Source organism: Penicillium atrosanguineum, assembly GCF_028827265.1.
Source record: "Penicillium atrosanguineum strain IBT 20685 chromosome Unknown utg000008l_segment0_segment0, whole genome shotgun sequence".
In the NCBI taxonomy this organism is placed as follows: domain Eukaryota; kingdom Fungi; phylum Ascomycota; class Eurotiomycetes; order Eurotiales; family Aspergillaceae; genus Penicillium; species Penicillium atrosanguineum.
The window spans coordinates 2,502,135-2,516,823 of record NW_026623140.1 but is presented as its reverse complement, the minus strand read 5'-3'; the positions used below and the strand labels follow the sequence as shown (position 1 = coordinate 2,516,823).

Genomic DNA, 14,689 nt, shown 5'->3' with positions numbered 1-14,689 from the left:
ATTTGTTGCATGCTGGGCTTGACATTAATGTTTAGAGCGATAGGCATCTGTGTGTGTCCTTTTTTTTCTTTTTCTTTTTCTTTTTTAGCTAGTTATACCCAATGAATAATTATCTCGGCTTCGTTTGAACAGACATCCCTTAAAACAGTGTTATAATCACACGAAATTCCCCGCCCGGGAAAGGGCAGAAAGTCATCATCAGCCCTTCCTAGTCTTCTGAGCAACCGAAAATCCGGACCAAAGGGACCGCGGCTCAATATCAGCCCTGGCTAAACGAGGGCTGTGTCGGTCTTGAGAGGCTCAAGTGGGCCAGGGTTTCGGGCAACAGTCCGCCACCGAAACTCGATGCGACGCCCTGTTTTCAAGCCGGAGATAACTTAAGCCAAATCGGATAATTTAATCCACAATTGTCGAGTCATTCAAAGATCGACCAAAGAGGTCTTCTCATTTCCCTTGAGCTGGGGGCGTGACCGATCCTGTTCACTGCAGCTAAATCCCGTGTTCGCCAAAATAATCCTAGAGTAAACAAGCCAGCCTTGGTACCCCACCCCTCGTCCCCTTTTCGCGCCAGTCGGGCGACCTCGGATTTATCGAAGTGGATATTCTATAGTTCTATTCCGTTTAAAGGCTACCAAGCTACCAAGGCTGACAACGATTCGCGCATCAACAAACACCAGACCTGCCAAGCTGGAACGATGAATACCTAGGTAATCAGGGAGTATTCGGTGACTAGTCACTAGTTAATGTATTTAGGGCCCTCAGGGTCCAGGGTCACGCCCAAGGCGCAAATCATTTCAAAGTTACTTGCAATCAGAATGGTGCATTCGAGATCAACATGGCTCTACAGCCTCTCATTTGTCTCTTTAACATGGGCCTCTACGTTTCAGACCACTTTACGAACTGCGTCTGCCCGTGATTCGTTGCAGGCGGACATCCCCGAACCAACGTCGGGCCCAGGAACAGAAAGTCTAGGATTAGAACCCCGAGCCGACTCTGCAACCGGATCAGAAGCCTACAAAACTAATTTATCTGGTGGGGCTGTCTTGACTTCGTCGGCATCAGCGCACGTATGCGGATACATCGATGGCGCTGTCAACTCCGGTGAGTATTCGCCATATTGCTTTCTGGCCACATGGAGGCTCACGGCTCGACAGGGTCAGTCGAATGCATGACCGGTGGACAATGTGTGATTCATACAAGCGGATCCAGGTACCCCAATATGATGGGATGCTGCTACGATTCCGATCCTAACAACTGCCGATTCGAAACTGCCTGTTATGACTCGAGCAAGCTCAAGGCCACCCCGTCTCTGACCTCCTCATTGAATGTCAACTTTGACGTTCTCTGTGTTCGAGAATTAAGCTCAGCCTGTGTTACCTGGACCTACCCGGAACTCGATATGACTGATTACGGATGTGGGCCAACTGCTACCCTTCAGACGATTTATTTGACGGCCTCCAGATCGCAATCTCAATATAGAACCATAAGTGGCTATTACTATTACACCACAATCATGACCGCGGAGCCTATTGCCGTTAACGATGCGTTCATCCGCAATTATGATAATGTTAATAGGTCCGCATTTTTGGTTACAGAGACAGGGGCCCCGAGGGCTTCGACTTCTGGGCTTTCGGGTACCAGCTTAGCGACGAGTACTTCCAGCCACTCAAGCGGGAGTGGAAGCGGAGGGCATTCCAAGTCTTCAAACACAGGTGCCATCGTTGGCGGTGTGGTGGGTGGTGTCGTGGGCCTAGTTGCAATTATCTGTGCAATTTGGGCGTGCATATGGTATGCCAGAAAGAAGAAGCAAAACCCCGAAGGCACATATCCGTCAGCTCCAGTCCAGCCATATATGCAATCGATGCCACCCGCCGCAGCTGAAGCTGAGGGAACTTTGGGCAAGCCCGCCCAAAGATACTCTGCTGTTGCCCCTCCCCCATATACTGCTGAACTTCCGGCGGGCGACTCATACTTCAACCCACATGATACAGGTTCGCCTTTCGTTGCCGAGCTGACGGCTGGGGCTGCTGAGCCACCGCAATATCAAAGAACGGAATTGGATGGGTATACGGATCAGACTCGTCCTATTGGACGGCAGTACTATGGACGCTGATGATTTGGATCATTTTTACCTACATTATACCCATGTTTTAACCGTGTATTTGTTTATCTTTTGTCTACGCTTTAGTAACGCGAGATCGGGGTATCCTGTTGCCATATCGTCGTGATATGTTTTAATCTTAGCTATGAGATGATCTAAGTGAGTCCTATTGTGCTATATTAGGTTGTCTATCTATTAAAAAACAGACCACTGCAAAGAAGGAGAAACTACGATACACATGAAGACATTTCAACTAGAAAAAATCCCAGATCATTGGGCATTAACTTTGGATATGTAGAAATAAGTTCCGTGTCATCGATAATATATCAAGGATCATGAAGAGATAGGTAAATGAAGAGGTCCGCCGGGGATACTCCTAAAAGAGAGCGGCAACAGCTAGGGCAGCAGCAGCACCGAGCGGAGCAGCAGTGATCATAGGCCGATGAGGGCCAACAGCAGCATCGGCCGTCTCCGTAGCCTGCGGGGAGTTCAACTTGGAAAGACCGGCAGTAACAGTGACCGGCATCCAGGTGATGTCACTTGCAGGGACGGTCTTGGTGGTCACGGTCGAGGTAGACTCGCCTTTGTATGTCAAGTTCTCACTGTTCGTGCACACCGCAGATTCAGTCTTGTGGGTGAACGAGCACTGGACGTCCTGGGTGACGGTTACGGTCGTATAACCGAGGACAACAGGTAGAGGCTTAGAGTAGCTCAAAGTGGCAGGGCCGGCAATAATGGTGAGTGGTGAGTCAAGTTGGCAGTCGGACGTGGGCGCGTTGCTCATGCAGGCAACTTCCAACGTGGTCTGGTCCGCATTGACGCCGGCGATACTGGCACCAAGGCTTGTTAACCAAGAGGCGGTGACACTATAGGGGGAGTCATTGTCGAAAGCTTCGAAAATACTGATCACAGTGGTACTCTGGGCCGAGGCCAAGGCCGCAAGGGCGGGCATAAGGAGAGCCGAGAACTGCATGGTATATAGGTTGAGAGAGGAGGTTGGGGTGGTGGCAGCAGAAGAAATTTTTCAATTGCGGACTATGGCCCTTTTTTAAAACGAATTCGGCTTTGGACCCAAAACACTGTTTTCTAAGCCTCAATATTGCGCTAAACCTCGAGGGTAGCCTCGCATATCTTGGACACGGGCAGAACAGTGCCCGATGAGCTGAAATTTGCCCAGGCCCAGGACAGCGCGTGATCCCCGTTGATTGATTAAGCCGGCACAAAGATGCAGATGAAGTGGCACCATAGCCCCGAATGGTTTCATAGTTGCATCCGTGATTCGCCGTCTCATGCTTGGCCTCATGCTTGGCGTGATGAATATGCCTCGTGGGGGCCAAAAAAGTCGGTCACTTAGCGCAGTGGAGGCTCCTAGCGCCTGGGCCAGAGATGTTCCTTGCCGGGGTGTTCGTCGGCCCATGGCACCATGGCAAAATAGGACTGAGCGTGTTCCACACTTCCATAATCTAGCCAGATAATCAAGCTGTACGAAGAAAAAAACACATGTTTTATCCCATTTCTTACTATGGTACTGAAGACGTGCCATGGACTTTCTCTCCCCAGAATACCTGGAATTACCTCTTATCCAAGGCTGGACGCTGCATATACCGGAATGAATAACGCCCCCAGCCTCTGTCTCCATCAGAAAACTTCTCAAGATCATACTCGCTCCTACCCAGTTCTGAAAATCCAGCCCTGGTATAGAGATGATGACCGGCAGGCGATGCGTGAGCCCAGCATGGAAGGCCCTCCGCATCGGCCATATCGGTGCCCCATTTAATAAGCTTGGACCCTATGCCTTGGCACTGGAAGCTGGGGTTTGTTGCTAATGCTTGGATAGTAAGGTATCTTTTGCCTTTCATCGAGTCTTTTTCCCATTTCATGGAATCACTGTGCATCAAGCGACCGAGGAGTTGAGCTGGAGTTCTCGGTTTTTCTTTTTTCTGTTGCACTGACAGGTCGACCGAGGAAGTCTCGCTATCATTGGGAGCTTTGAGACTTTGTGGCTGTGGTAACGTCTCGCTTGTATCATCTTTGCCCTTGGCTAACCAGCACGTCCACCCGACCACAGTTCCATCACTAGCAACAGCTTTCACCAGCTTTGAGGTCGGATCAGCAAGCCAGATCTTGATCGACTTCTGCATAAGGACCTGATGCGCGTTCTCCTCCCGGCCATCGAGCATGAAATTCGAGAATTGGTCCGCTTTGAATGCGGCGGTGTGCACCCGAACGAGATCAGGGATGTCGTGAACTGTCGACTGGATAAGTGAAATTTCCATTTCCTTCTTTCTTCTTTATCTCGCGTATGAATAGAGGATGATACGTGAAACTTCAGTTTCTAGTTCTCATGAGAGTTTCGAAGTATTTCACTTCCATTCGTTCTGGTAGTGACGAGGAGAAAAGAGGGGAAGGGAAGAGAGAAGGAGATAAAGGGGCTGGACTGACTAGGGTCGACGTAGTAGCTGAGCGGTAGCAAAGCTACTAAGTAACCCGTCCAACCATTCGCAAATAAGTGGCGGTCAGCTAAATATGGGATCATTGCATTAGTCAATAATTAGATAGAGAAGCACTGAAATAAGTAAATGAATGTAGTTCTTAGGTGCTCCCATCAAACAGTCCCGGCCGGGTTCGTGAAAGCGGGTCAATTGGTACGGATTCCTCATTAGAGATCATACAACAGGTTGATAAAATTCATAGGATATGGGATCCCATCGAGGACTAACTGGTCTTTACATGGAAAGTCAATCCCGGAATCTATAGAAATGAGTTTACAGTGCTAAAGGTCATCATCCTCATAGAGAATTTGGCCTGATTCAAGCATCTCCTTTTTCTTCCCCGCTGCCCAAGCCTTGTAATCTGGCTCCTGCTTTCCCCAGTCCGTTACTTCTCCATAGTCCAGTACCACGTGATAATCAGCCCATCCTAGCGGGTCGCCCGTAATGACCTTGCTAGTGTTGAATCCTGTTTTGAATGGGCGATCTGCTGCCCACTGTTGGATAGCATCGAAGTCGCGGCAGGTGTGCGTGACACTCGAAATGCCCTTGGCTTTTCCATCGCGTGGATCGCGCGCCCATACAAATGGAGAGATGTCCGAGTGACACATGATTGCTTGCCGAATCATATCAACGCAGTGGTCGAGGTGGCGCATACTAGTTTCGTCTTCGTCACCACGCATAAGAGAGGCATTCCAGAGGGACATACGAATGGCGTTCTAGTGAGGAGTATCTGCATTTAGTACGGTCGTCAAATTCAGGTACAAAGACAACCGCGACTCACTAAACAATGTAGTTGATGAAAAACCGCTAGCGACGTGATATAGTTCTCGGGATCATCGGGAATAGGAAGTGTTTTGTTATGCATCGGCGCGGCTTCGGCTGCACTGATTCGAGTCAACCCGTGGATAAACAGAGCCGTCCATGCATCATTGCTCTTCTGGGAAGGAGGTCCTTGGTAAATAGTTTTGCCATAGTTGAGGCCACTGTCAAATAACCTAGAGGTGTATCTGACTGCATCTTTGGCGGGCGCTGTCGAAACTTTAGCGAGAGTTCTGAACTACCTGGGAATTCAAGACGAACAGTAAGTTATTTGTGGATTTAAGCTACTCATCAATTTCAAGTGGATGTACAGCATCACCGTGCTGAAAGCCAGGAATACCGTAAGAGTGATATGAGAGAACCTGACGATATCCGATGAATATGCTCGACAGGTTGCATTTGATCTGATACCGTTTTTGAGTCTCCCCCTCTGACCGAGAGAATTTGTTGGCGTCGGTATCTTCTTTGCAGTCAAGAAGCCGATTCTCACAGTCGGAAGACCCACAGTCGGAAGACTCTTCCGACTTTCGCTGGTCAGATATGATACTATACACAAATTTATTAAAAGAGAACATCTTGTAATTTCGCCCAGAAGATGGAGGAAATCATAAAAAAGATAGAGTTGGGAAGGTTTGCGGAGAGACGGAGACGTAGAAAAAAGTAGATAATGCCAGAAACCTTGGGGCAAGCCTACAGATACCTCTAAGAGGTAGATTAAGACGATAGCATAATCATTTATGACTGTGCAGCCTCTTCTACATGAACCCTTTCGATCACAAGGCTTCCCGGCTCTGACCGAGCAGCGAAATCATGGCGATCGTTTCAGGCAATCTCCAGAAAATGTTACCTCGCATTGGATCGCCTGTGCCTGGATTGGTGGTAAGGCAATCAAGCGTCAAGTAAGGGGCAGGAGATGCAGCGCTCACTGCTTCGCCAGCAGCGGTTGATGGAAAACCAGAGCCACACTAACGCTAAGTAATTCGCATTGCATAGAATACCTGCGGCTATGAACAAGATCGACGGCGCATATTTTATGCCGGCAGAGAAACGAGACGCCATTTGGCCAGGCGATAGAACCCCACACTATGTGGGTGAAGGACGGGCCGCTGTTTGATCAAAACCACGCTAATGCAGTGTAAGTTCTGTCGGTATCAGCCTACGTTGCAGCGCTCTTCCTATCACAATGACCACTTTCCACATTTGGATACCAATATACGGGATTCATTTCTTGGCTATTATTGCGCCATTAAGCTGAACCCATTTTCTGGAGAACGCAGAGCTAAAGCGGAATTCAACAGCTTAAAACCCCTCAGTTGTTTTACGCGTGATGCCAAAGTTCTTAGTCTGAAGAATTACAGGTCTCAAAATTGAATGCTTTTAGTGGCTACTAGGAGAAAAGACTCGGTGGCACAGCGAACAACAAGAAGGCTTACATCTTAACGCCATGCTAGTCCGAAGTAGAAATGTAGATCATCTTCCTAATAAGTCATACCCCGCATACTACTTATGTACTTCCTAGTACTTCCTCTTTCTGTTCTTGTGTTCATTTTTCCAGCCAGATGCCCCTCCCCTCCTTTCGCATCTAAACGACTTCTCCTACTTGACATACTCGTTGCAATTACAATATCATCATGGCACCAAGGGGACAGCGTACACACTCTCGCCAATGCTTCATTGCCCTCACTATTGGCATTCTGACAATCACATTCATTACTCTTGCCATCTTCCGCGATCAGCTCCTGTCTGCCATCCGATCTCTCAGCTTGATTCATCCCACCATTCATTGCCCATCAACCATGCCATCAAAGCTTATGCACTATAATCACAATCTACTCAATGAAAATCAACCCTTTGCACCAACTGTGTATGCTGATATTACAATCCTCGACGAGCTTCCCCAAGCAAACGTTCTTTGGGTGAACAAGAGCTCCTCCTCGCAGCCTGAAGCATGGGGCATCTCCATGTTCCATGCTCTACACTGCGTGAAGATGTGGAAAGACTCACTGAGTCCAGCTACAATGATGAGTTCACACGTTCATAGTGAAAGTGAATATTCTGAGCATGCGGGGCACTGTATTAGCTATCTTACTCAGGTATACACAACACCCGCTCCTCATAAACCATTACTTGCTGATATTATTGACATTCAGTCAATTGTGTGCGCCGCAGATAGTACAATTGAGCCAGCGGAAGATATAAGAATGGAAAATAAGCACGGACGGAGGATTCATGGAATGGGTTATACGCATCAGTGCAGAGATACAAGTTTTTTGTTTGAGATGAACGGGAAAGAAGTGGGTCTTTGGGATTGGAAGCAGGGCGATACTTTGCACAGTGTCTTTGAATAGAAAGTGTCACTTGGTTCATATTATGGTGTTAGAATAGCTAAATACAACTTTGATCACGACACACTTCGCACTTACTTGATCAGACTAATATAACACTTTAAACCACGTTTTAGTACAAAAATTATAGATAACGACTGGCTATCAAAGGAAATTAGATCTAGCAGAGTCTACACGTGGTAATAGTATGTGTCCTTGATCATTGATTCGGATTAACACTGCCCGCCGCAGTTGATTGCTACATTTAATGAGAGTCAAAGCCCCAGGCATTCCACAGAATCACCGGATCTACAAGCTCCCTGCTCATCTCGATGGCTTTCACCATCCCACGAGTCGGTATAGGTTCTTTCTAGTGCCCAGTTGCGGACCTTGTCATATATTGAGTCAGTTTTCAATCCAATTTCACCCAGGAAAGAGCTTCATACCGCATCAAAATTTCGGCAAGTGTGTACCACATTTGCATATGCGTGCACCGCCTGTGCCTCCTCGCTCCATTGAAACACGTAGGGCGTGACATCCGAAAAGCATTGGAGTGACTGGCGGATGATATTAATGCAATGGTCAAGATGGATGATTCCATTTAGGCCCTTTGCATCGTAGGTCTCCGGCCTCTTGACTGTGAACGGGTTGTATGTACTGTTCCAATCGCTGTCATAGAAATACCAAAGAGATTTCCGGAGCCGATCCTACTCTCACACGGTTAATTGAATGGCTTTTAGGGCAAATTAAAAGGCAGTAAAGCATACCAGGCAATGCAGATCGTGGAAGACAGATATAACAACGAGATAATCATCGGCGCCTGTATTGACAGCTATGGTTTTATTAGGCAATTGGGCTGCCTCCTTTTTGCTGATGCGTGAGTTACCCACTCGGTACAGCTCTTTCCAGTGCTTGTCAATTACGGGAGTAGGATAGCCCGTGTAAATGCTGATTCCATCAAATGAGCTTTCAAATGTCTTGATCTCGTAACTTATAGCGTTTTGTGCGGGAGCTAAATGTAATTCCGATTAGCAAGTCGTGATATGGAGCTTCTCCATTCGCAACTCCGGGATACGAACAGTAAAGTGTCTGAGGGAAGCTTGGAGTGTGGGCTGTCCTCGGTGGATGGCGACGGGAATACATAAGTGCTAGGAGCAATATATTTATGAGCATTGATATTGCAAGTACAGTTCCACAGGAGAGCCCTGCAAGTCTCCTCCGCCAACTCCGAGGGTCGGCGTTGTTGCCTTCTGCAGTGCCCATATCCTCCTCTTTGGGGAGACGAGTATATTGTAGCCTGGAGATAAACATCACGCTCAAAAAGCATCAAAGATGGGAACTGTAGTCTTCAATGCCAACCTCGAAAATTAAAGAGAAAGAGAAATGAAAGCGTAATCTCGTTCGTACGTCTATTGGTAGCAGCTGGTCGCTGCCCTTTGCTCTTTGCCCGATGCATGTCTCCATACTAGGCTAGGCATTATGTGGATCTACCATAAATAGCCTAGTGGAATTCATGATTTATTGTCTTATCTGCATTCATTATGGGCGCCTGAGCGGATCATGTGTCAAGATACAAGAACCTTTCCTCGCCGAGCATGGACCGTGAGAATTCCAAATTCCCTGTATAATCGGTATTTTTCTCTTCACTACCACATATAGAAGCCCTACTAATTAAATCACAAAGTGCGTCAAGGTCCAAATCAACTAAAATTGCAACTTCTTGAGGGTAGTACGATGGTATGCAAGGAAAGGGCGTGGAAAAAGATAGCAGATGACACGTAAAGATCTACATGGATCTACGTAATATGTGTGATAGTGAAGCAGAGGCCATCCCAGCTGTAACCACCGGAGGCAGTCTTAGCTTAGCCTTGATATCTATATCCGCGTTAGCATGTGGAACGCGGTGACTGTCTCCCACCGCCTCGACACCGCCTTCACAGGTGCATGCAGTCTGCTCAGGAGGCTACCTCTCTGCGCTTGGCGGTGTGTTACGCCATGCAGACAAGTGTACCTCATGTCGGGGCATCTGGACAAGAATCCATAGAAAAGGGTCCACGGGTAAGCGGATGCAGACCGGATCACGTCCTAATGTCAAGATGACGGTGAATCCGTGGATCATGCACCGTGAAATGCAAGAAGCCCTAGGTGTCCCATGGTCGTTCGACGAGAATGGCATTTGCTCGTATTGAAGACGTCGGTGTCGATCACGAAGTTGTCTTGGGTAGGACGACAATGTGCCATCACCAATTTAGCAAAAGCAAATAGTTCACACATTGTCATTCCAAGACCTACACGCAAGAATATCTTTTTACATAAGATCAGTGTCAAATCTCTTGGAAGGGAGACACATACTTTCTTACCAAGTTTCTGAGAATATCCACATCTACATTGATATCCTGAACTGTAAAGATTTCTCCTTCCCTGTTCTTCTTAATCATTTGAAACACAGCTAACCTGAGCTGAAGAGAAAGATCAGCCAGTCATAATCAGATATGAAGACTTTCGCGAGCCTGGCCCTGGTCGCCTGCCTTGTCGTGGGTATCAATGCTCTCCCAAAGCCTCATGGTGACGCAATCTCCAAGTCTGCCCGGTCTGATGACACGGCCGACGCCGCCCTCTATGGCCCAGTCGACTGGGACAAGAAGAAGCGAGGTGATGACGCGACCGATGCTGCCCTCTATGGCCCAGTCGATTGGGACAAGAAGAAGCGAGGTGATGACGCGACCGATGCTGCCCTCTATGGCCCAGTCGATTGGGACAAGAAGAAGCGAGGTGACGATGCGACCGATGCTGCCCTCTATGGTCCGGTTGACTGGGACAAGAAGAAGCGAGGTGATGATGCGACCGATGCCGCCCTCTATGGTCCGGTTGACTGGGACAAGAAGAAGCGAGGTGATGATGCGACCGATGCTGCCCTCTATGGTCCGGTTGACTGGGACAAGAAGAAGCGAGGTGATGATGCGACCGATGCCGCCCTCTATGGTCCGGTTGACTGGGACAAGAAGAAGCGAGGTGATGATGCGACCGATGCCGCTCTTTACGGCCCAGTCGATTGGGATTAAATGTGCACTGGGAGATGGGAACCTGTCCTGCTATAGACTAATGAGTGACCAATTTTAATTCTAACCTCACTCGTCATCAGTGACAGGGGACAGTATAGGCACCTGGGAGTATTTGAAGCTGGAGAGCATGTGACAATTGGCCAGGGTAGATAGATATCTCTGTCTTTTCCTTCTTTCCTTCTCCAGCTTTTGTTCTCTTGAAGAATGCACTCAATTAGTTTGACTTGGCATATCACATAGCTCACTCTACGTACCATACATACTTCCTCGGGTGGGGCTCCCCCTCTTCGGCGCCGCCACCTTTACAAGGGTGCTCAGAGTCGGGCTCACAGTAATGTTCAGCTTTCTCATTTCCCCATGATTCTAACTAAGGCTACCTCAACAAATGTTCTAGGTAATATCGCAAGAGCTGATTGCGAAGTACTAAAAGCAGCCTTCAGTTCGCCTGGGGATAGCTAGGTTACAAACTGCTTACAAAAAGCTTAAGGAGAGACTTGGCATGCACCGTAAAAGATTTGCCCCAAAATGAGGCTATTGAATGACAAGTAAATTAGCGTACATATTTAGCAGATTTTGCAATGCATATATTTTCGTCAAACGTAACAGATTTCGTCCTCCATGAGCATCGGTCGTGCGTTAGATATAGCTCTTCATCTGCTGTATCCGCTTTGGCGAGCTGGTCTAGCCTGCCCCTGTGCCTGAGTAGCATTGCTTGCTGCAGAGTTTCTCCAATACGCCAGAGCATCTGCAGAGGCTCGTCTGACAATGAGCTGCAATAATTGTTAGTGAAAATTCTCACAAATTGCGATGAAATTCAATTCCATAAGACTTACCCATTTAAGCTCTCCTTCAAGAGTGTTTATATTCTTGGTCTTTCCTTTAGCCATTTCCTTGTCCGCCTTTTGAATCTTCTTTTGATTACTTCGACTGGCAAGGCCTCGACCAAGCTGGGCGATTGGGTCATTGCGACCGCTCTGTTGCGAAGGTGGCAGTACTCGAGAAAGAGGAGCTATCAGGTTGCCAAAATTCCCTAGTCTTTCCTCTGGTGACAGACCATAGGAGTTTGGTTGTCTAGAGCCTGAGGCCAGACCAACCTCGGCACCAACGTCGTCTGTTTTTCCAACACTAACAATGTTTAGCTACTGGTAGCGGGGAAAAGAAGGCTCAGGACTGAGGCTTACCATATTTCGAGACCTCTTGGCAGGAAGAGCTGTAGATTCGCGCTTGACAGAACCTGATTGACCGCAGATGCGTGGCCAACCGCTGTACCGAGTCCGACGCCAATCTGCCCAACCGTGAGACCGATACCGGCTGCACCAGGTCTGTAAAACGATGCATTAGTCAACATAACGTCAGAGATGTGCGAATAATGAGACTTACAAGAACCAGCCCGCAATATTCGCTCCCTTTTGGAAAATTTGATTCTCCGGATTAGGAATGATGGCAACATTAATGGCGTCCAGTAGTCCTATAAACTCCTGTTCAGAGATACCATATTGACCGAGCTCTCTAGAGTATCCTCGAAGGAAAGGTTGTTCGTCCCCGTAGGCGATCTGAGGCAGAGCTAGTGGACGGAAGCCGGCATCTCTTGTTGACCCCAAGTCTCCGGCGCGACTCATATCATAAGGTTGCCCTTGATACCTATCCCGACCATCGAATACTGTAGCTTCATAGCGAGGAGGCAGAGGTGGATATTGAGACCGATCATCATCATTGTACCACTGCTGCATTTGGTCAGGAGTCGGTCCGACCACTGATGTCTGGTATCCGATGGCGGAATTATCTTGTCTGAAAGATTGACCATCAAGCTCCCTAGGCCTCATTGGTCCTAAAGAACGTCTTATTCTTCCTTGCATCTCATCGGGCGATGAATCTCTTTGATCATCGTAATTGGTGTATGAAGAATATCCTTGGCTAGGAGACGGCGATTGACGGTAGGCTGAAGACGAGAGCCGACCGGTGTCGCGGTTGTTGATTTTGTTCCCGAAAGGCAGTCTTGGTCCGGACAAACCATTGTTAACTTGATTGGCACCAAGGGCAGAGCCAATGGCATCACGTAGTAAGCCCATTATGTAGAGATTTGGTGTCACTATGAATAGAAGATGTTGAGACGTATTGATCGTTGGAAATGGAAAGTGGAAATCACCATCTGTTAAATATTCGAATTTACATGCGCTGTCAGATTGTCTAGCCTGGGCTGATCCTCCTCGACTCAGCCACATTATACTTTCATCAAGATGCTCTTTACTTTCCATATCGGGCAGGTGTTTCGACATGAATTTCAAAGCCGCATGCGGATACAATCCCTGGTACAAACCCATCAGTATCGTCAGTCATCAGTAAGATTCACTTAAAATGGTCGCCCGATTAAATGTGAGTCTATGGTTAACTTATGAAACCACTCATATTATTGCCGGTGAAAACAGCCAACCAGGCATGCAAACCCTGGTGTCCCGAAAACTATACAGCCACAGGACAAGATAGAGAATTCCTACCGCCTACCTCGTTTTTCTTGGGGATTTTTCTTTCATATGGAAGCTCAAACAGTGAAGAGACAGGTATGATTGCCTGATGGGAGCAAGCGATAAGTTTTGGCGGTAGAGCTACAAGGAAGCATGATTTGGTGCGACCGATTCCACGCATCATCGTCATTCACCCATTATTATGAGCTGTGTGAACTCTGGTGGCTGAGTGCGCCAAAGGACGGCCCTTACAGTGGACAGATTGAAGCAATAATCGGCGCTGCCGAAAGGCCCTGCTGAATTTCTATGCAAGCTATTTGAGGGTCATCCTTTGAGGCAAGTCTTAATCATTTCCTAATTTGTTCGCGGGGCTACGAAGTAGTTACCTAACTCGGTTTCTATTGCCACTGACCGGTTCATAGGATCTAAGGATCTAGCCAAATCGGGCAAACACTTAGAGGGTAAAAGTGGCGTCTAGGTGAGAGCTAACCCTAAAGCGGAAATCCAGGACGTGGAAAAAAAGTTTCGCTATGTGGGTATAGTTTAAACTACCGTCAGCTTAATCCATACAGCTGGCTGTCTTCCTGCGGCAAACAGGGGAACTGTAAGGTCTAGACAGTTGTGCGAGAGCACAGGGCAAAAACTCAGGATCCTTAAAGTCACCTTTCCAAGAACTACGCACATCAAATTGCCACATTGTTCTTGTCGCTCTGCAATGTCCAAAGGAACAATTCTCTCGATAGTTCTTTATCATAGCACAAGTCCATCATGAGCTAGGAATAGAGATGGAAACTTATTCAAGAACATGCTTAATGTGCTGTCTAACTCATATTTCCCTAGCGATCAAATTAAGTTCCAGCCAGTAAGATTGAGTTGGAGTACATGTGGATCATTCCCTTGTCTGAACGTGTAAGAGGGAAATTGCCACATTGCTTGCAACTTCTATTTGTGTACGTTGCAGTATAAGAAATACTACGGATTGCTCCAACCTCCGATCTCTCTTGAGAATCCTCCGCGAGAATGATACCGGTGCACACCTGGACAGAGTCGAAACTGATATAACTTGTAGGCATGCCTACTTATGTCAGCCAAGCGACAATAATTATGAACAGAGCATTGATCCAAACATTTCTCCCTGACTTGTGACTGTCACTGCAAGAGGAACATCCAGAATGGCTTTGAATAGGGGGTTTGCGGTCGACATTCCCCGGAGGAAAGGGTTACCAGGGATACCTACCACCAAGCACTGCGACAGGGACATGGCAACTGGCACATTCTTAGGTCATTCCAAAGCGATCTACAGGGGACTTCTGTACCTCCAAGGGTGTATTTGGCAGGGTCCCGGGTAGAGAAGATGCCAATCAAAGCTTATACATCCGAATAAGCGTCGTGCCCCTTCCAGATGGGGATACCGGAATGTCCAACGTCG

General features: G+C 47.7%; 6 protein-coding genes across 6 annotated transcripts; 2 read left to right on the top strand and 4 right to left on the bottom strand.

The window, feature by feature from the left end:
- Window positions 1-1,132: 1,132 nt before the first annotated feature.
- Window positions 1,133-2,113, top strand: N7443_010460 (uncharacterized protein; the record flags this gene model as incomplete). Its single annotated transcript, XM_056890516.1, has 1 exon — window positions 1,133-2,113. The coding sequence occupies one exon, from the start codon at window positions 1,133-1,135 to the stop codon at window positions 2,111-2,113; it is 981 nt and encodes a 326-aa protein (XP_056737007.1).
- Window positions 2,114-2,477: 364 nt separating this feature from the next.
- Window positions 2,478-3,074, bottom strand: N7443_010459 (uncharacterized protein; the record flags this gene model as incomplete). The annotated part of the gene is made up of 1 exon (XM_056890515.1): window positions 2,478-3,074. One exon carries the CDS (start codon window positions 3,072-3,074, stop codon window positions 2,478-2,480), a length of 597 nt encoding a protein of 198 aa, XP_056737006.1.
- A 598-nt stretch (window positions 3,075-3,672) lies between these two features.
- Window positions 3,673-4,377, bottom strand: N7443_010458 (GNAT family N-acetyltransferase; the record flags this gene model as incomplete). The annotated part of the gene is made up of 1 exon (XM_056890514.1): window positions 3,673-4,377. The coding sequence occupies one exon, from the start codon at window positions 4,375-4,377 to the stop codon at window positions 3,673-3,675; it is 705 nt and encodes a 234-aa protein (XP_056737005.1).
- A 497-nt stretch (window positions 4,378-4,874) lies between these two features.
- Window positions 4,875-5,610, bottom strand: N7443_010457 (oxidase ustYa family protein; the record flags this gene model as incomplete). Its single annotated transcript, XM_056890513.1, is given in 3 exon segments — window positions 4,875-5,309; window positions 5,399-5,588; window positions 5,606-5,610. The coding sequence occupies 3 exon segments, from the start codon at window positions 5,608-5,610 to the stop codon at window positions 4,875-4,877; spliced, it is 630 nt and encodes a 209-aa protein (XP_056737004.1).
- A 4,618-nt stretch (window positions 5,611-10,228) lies between these two features.
- On the top strand, window positions 10,229-10,798 carry N7443_010456 (Branchpoint-bridging protein; the record flags this gene model as incomplete). Its single annotated transcript, XM_056890512.1, has 1 exon — window positions 10,229-10,798. The coding sequence occupies one exon, from the start codon at window positions 10,229-10,231 to the stop codon at window positions 10,796-10,798; it is 570 nt and encodes a 189-aa protein (XP_056737003.1).
- A 650-nt stretch (window positions 10,799-11,448) lies between these two features.
- N7443_010455 (uncharacterized protein) lies at window positions 11,449-12,867 on the bottom strand (the record flags this gene model as incomplete). Its single annotated transcript, XM_056890511.1, has 4 exons — window positions 11,449-11,568; window positions 11,632-11,923; window positions 11,980-12,120; window positions 12,179-12,867. The coding sequence occupies 4 exons, from the start codon at window positions 12,865-12,867 to the stop codon at window positions 11,449-11,451; spliced, it is 1,242 nt and encodes a 413-aa protein (XP_056737002.1).
- Window positions 12,868-14,689: the final 1,822 nt, after the last annotated feature.